Source organism: Verticillium alfalfae, genomic scaffold (genome assembly GCF_000150825.1).
Source record: "Verticillium alfalfae VaMs.102 supercont1.1 genomic scaffold, whole genome shotgun sequence".
Classification (NCBI taxonomy): domain Eukaryota; kingdom Fungi; phylum Ascomycota; class Sordariomycetes; order Glomerellales; family Plectosphaerellaceae; genus Verticillium; species Verticillium alfalfae.
This window is the reverse complement of record NW_003315038.1, coordinates 2,567,574-2,569,950: the sequence shown is the minus strand read 5'-3', so window position 1 is coordinate 2,569,950 and position 2,377 is coordinate 2,567,574. Positions and strand designations below refer to the sequence as shown.

The following is a 2,377-nucleotide window of genomic DNA, read 5'->3' as shown; positions in this document are numbered from 1 at the left end:
GCGGTTGCCCCTTTCCCCAAAAGGCGGGCCCTTTTTTTTTCCCGGAACCCGGGGGGGGGCGCCGGGGGAGGACTTTGCCGAAGAAAGGCCCCCCCCCCGGGGGGATTTGTGGGTGCCCGGGCTCCCCCCCCCTTCTTGAACAAAGGCCTTTTTCGGGGTTGGGCCGCCAAAGGCCCCCTTCGCCGGCGTGCGGCAGGTAGAGGTCGTCGATGGAGAGGACGAGGGCCGGGTGGGCTTCGGCGGCGAGGGCGTCGGCGAGGGAGCGGACGAGGGTCGTCTTGCCGACGCCCTGGACGCCGTTGAGGCCGATGAGGAAGGGGCGCGCCTTGTCGGGGCCCTCGGCGGCGAGGTGGTCGGCGAGGTGCTCGAGGATGAAGGGGATGCAGATCGGGGACTTGTCGTCGAGAATGGCCGCCATGGTGGGGTTGATTCTTACCGTCTGGCAGAACAGTCGTCTACAGGTGGGGTGTGCACGGGAGGACTGGGAGTCTTTTCGAACTTGCGAGTAGATGCTCCTGGTTGTAGCCACGTCCCAGCATTCGGATCGTGGATCACGGCGGCATTTTTGTCGCTTGGCCGGCCGCCGTGCAGCGAGGCCGACGCCGGCAACGGGAAGAAGGCTGCGCCGGGCGTGCGGGGGTGTCATGGCACGACTCGGGTGGGAGTGGGAAAAGAAAAGGCCGCTGCCTGCGCCAGAGCGCGCTAGAGCCTCTACGCCGTAGAGCCTCTCCTGCCTTGACTGCCTTGACTGCCTTGACTGCCTTGACTGCCCACCCAGGTACCCTGCCTGGGTAGCTTCAGGCACTACCCCAGGCACCCCGGTCCTCCCCGGAATATGCCTCTTGGGATGCGAGGTGTCCCCTAGCCGCACTTGTACTCGGCAATCCAATTCACATGGACGCTTGGAATTCGGCCTCCCGTCATGCTTCTTCTACGCACCTTTCTCGAACGACCTGAGCTTGCTAGCCTCGTGCGCAGCCTGACTTTTGCTGGGAATGACGGGCTGCTTAGACGCGGAACCGACTCTGGTACAGTTCCCCTGCCAAACCCTCCGGCACTTCCACACGGCCTGCCTGAAGCTTTGAACCTTGTTTGTCTTTCGCCCGGTGATGTCGATGATTGGATCTCCCAAATCCAGTCAGGCTCAACTGATGCTGTCGTGGCAATTCTCGTCTCGATGACAACTAGTCCCAAGAGTCTCGAGCTGTCAGAGAACTGGGCTGCAGAGACACAGCTTTGGGCTGCAGAGACACAGCTTCTTGGGCGCATGTTCCAACCACGTCTTCGTGAATCAGCTGGGCGCGACTCCAGTATCGGTCTCTCGCAAAACAATCACCGCTTCCAGTCACTGAGGCACGTTGTCAATTACGCCGCGGCTGGACGAGCACTGTGTTTTCGAGGCGGTGTGTTCTACCTGCCCAACATTGAGGTGTTATCCATCTCGGTGGCAAATAATGACCCATTTGTGTGGCCTTTCCAACATGATCCGACTCCGTTGGCTTTGACGTCTCTCGTGCTCTCACGGCTTCGCGAAACCCAGTTGGGACTGATTCTGTCAGCCGCCAGCACCTTGACACACCTCACCTATAACTGGCTTTTTCACGAAGCAGGCGACACGAGCATTAGCATACCCACCGTCAATCTGAGCCAGCTCGGAGGCATACTTGCAAAACACGGACATGCTCTGTCTGCTTTGAGGATACAAGCCAGATCGATGTGTATGCCCTTCAGTGGGGCTGTTATGACGCCCCTGAAGTCCATATCGTTGGTACGTTGAGTGGACTGCCCCAGCTGGCGAAGGTGAAAAAAGTACAGCTTCCATGGATTTTTGTCGTCGACGAGGAAGAAGAATGTGAAACATCCAGACGGCTCAGCCAGATATTATCAGAGAGACTTGAGCATCTCATGCGTACAGCGGACTTGTCAGATTCTATCTTGTTTTCCTTGCCGGACGAAGAGGTTGCCTCAACCCTCAAATCAGAATTCCAGGGTGGTGCGCTACTCACAGCGCAAGGTCTCCAAGTGGTTCAAATCCCACCAAGCCGCCGTATGCATGGCCTTTCACGCGAGAGTCGCAACGAGCTCGCGCGCCTACAGGACCCATCCAACATAATAATCGAGAACTTGCCAATGGGTTCCAGGTAGTTATGCCTGCAGACGAGCTAGCGACTTGCCCGCACGATGGACTTCGACATGGGCCCCTCCTTCACACTCAAGACTCCCTACCCCAGATACATGTGACAAGTCTGGGGCGCATGACTCCCCAAGTTTGCGACGTCATGTCAGCACAAGCATGTGAAGGTCTAGGGCCTTGGGGAGCTCTCCCGATGCGGCCTAGCGGGACCCCTCGGCTCAGGTGTGCGGCACTTGGAATGGG

The 2,377-nt window shown here is 58.8% G+C and overlaps 1 protein-coding gene across 1 annotated transcript; it reads left to right on the top strand.

Moving 5' to 3' along the window:
- Window positions 1–209: 209 nt before the first annotated feature.
- On the top strand, window positions 210–509 carry VDBG_00786 (predicted protein; the record flags this gene model as incomplete). The annotated part of the gene is made up of 1 exon (XM_003009058.1): window positions 210–509. The coding sequence occupies one exon, from the start codon at window positions 210–212 to the stop codon at window positions 507–509; it is 300 nt and encodes a 99-aa protein (XP_003009104.1).
- Window positions 510–2,377: the final 1,868 nt, after the last annotated feature.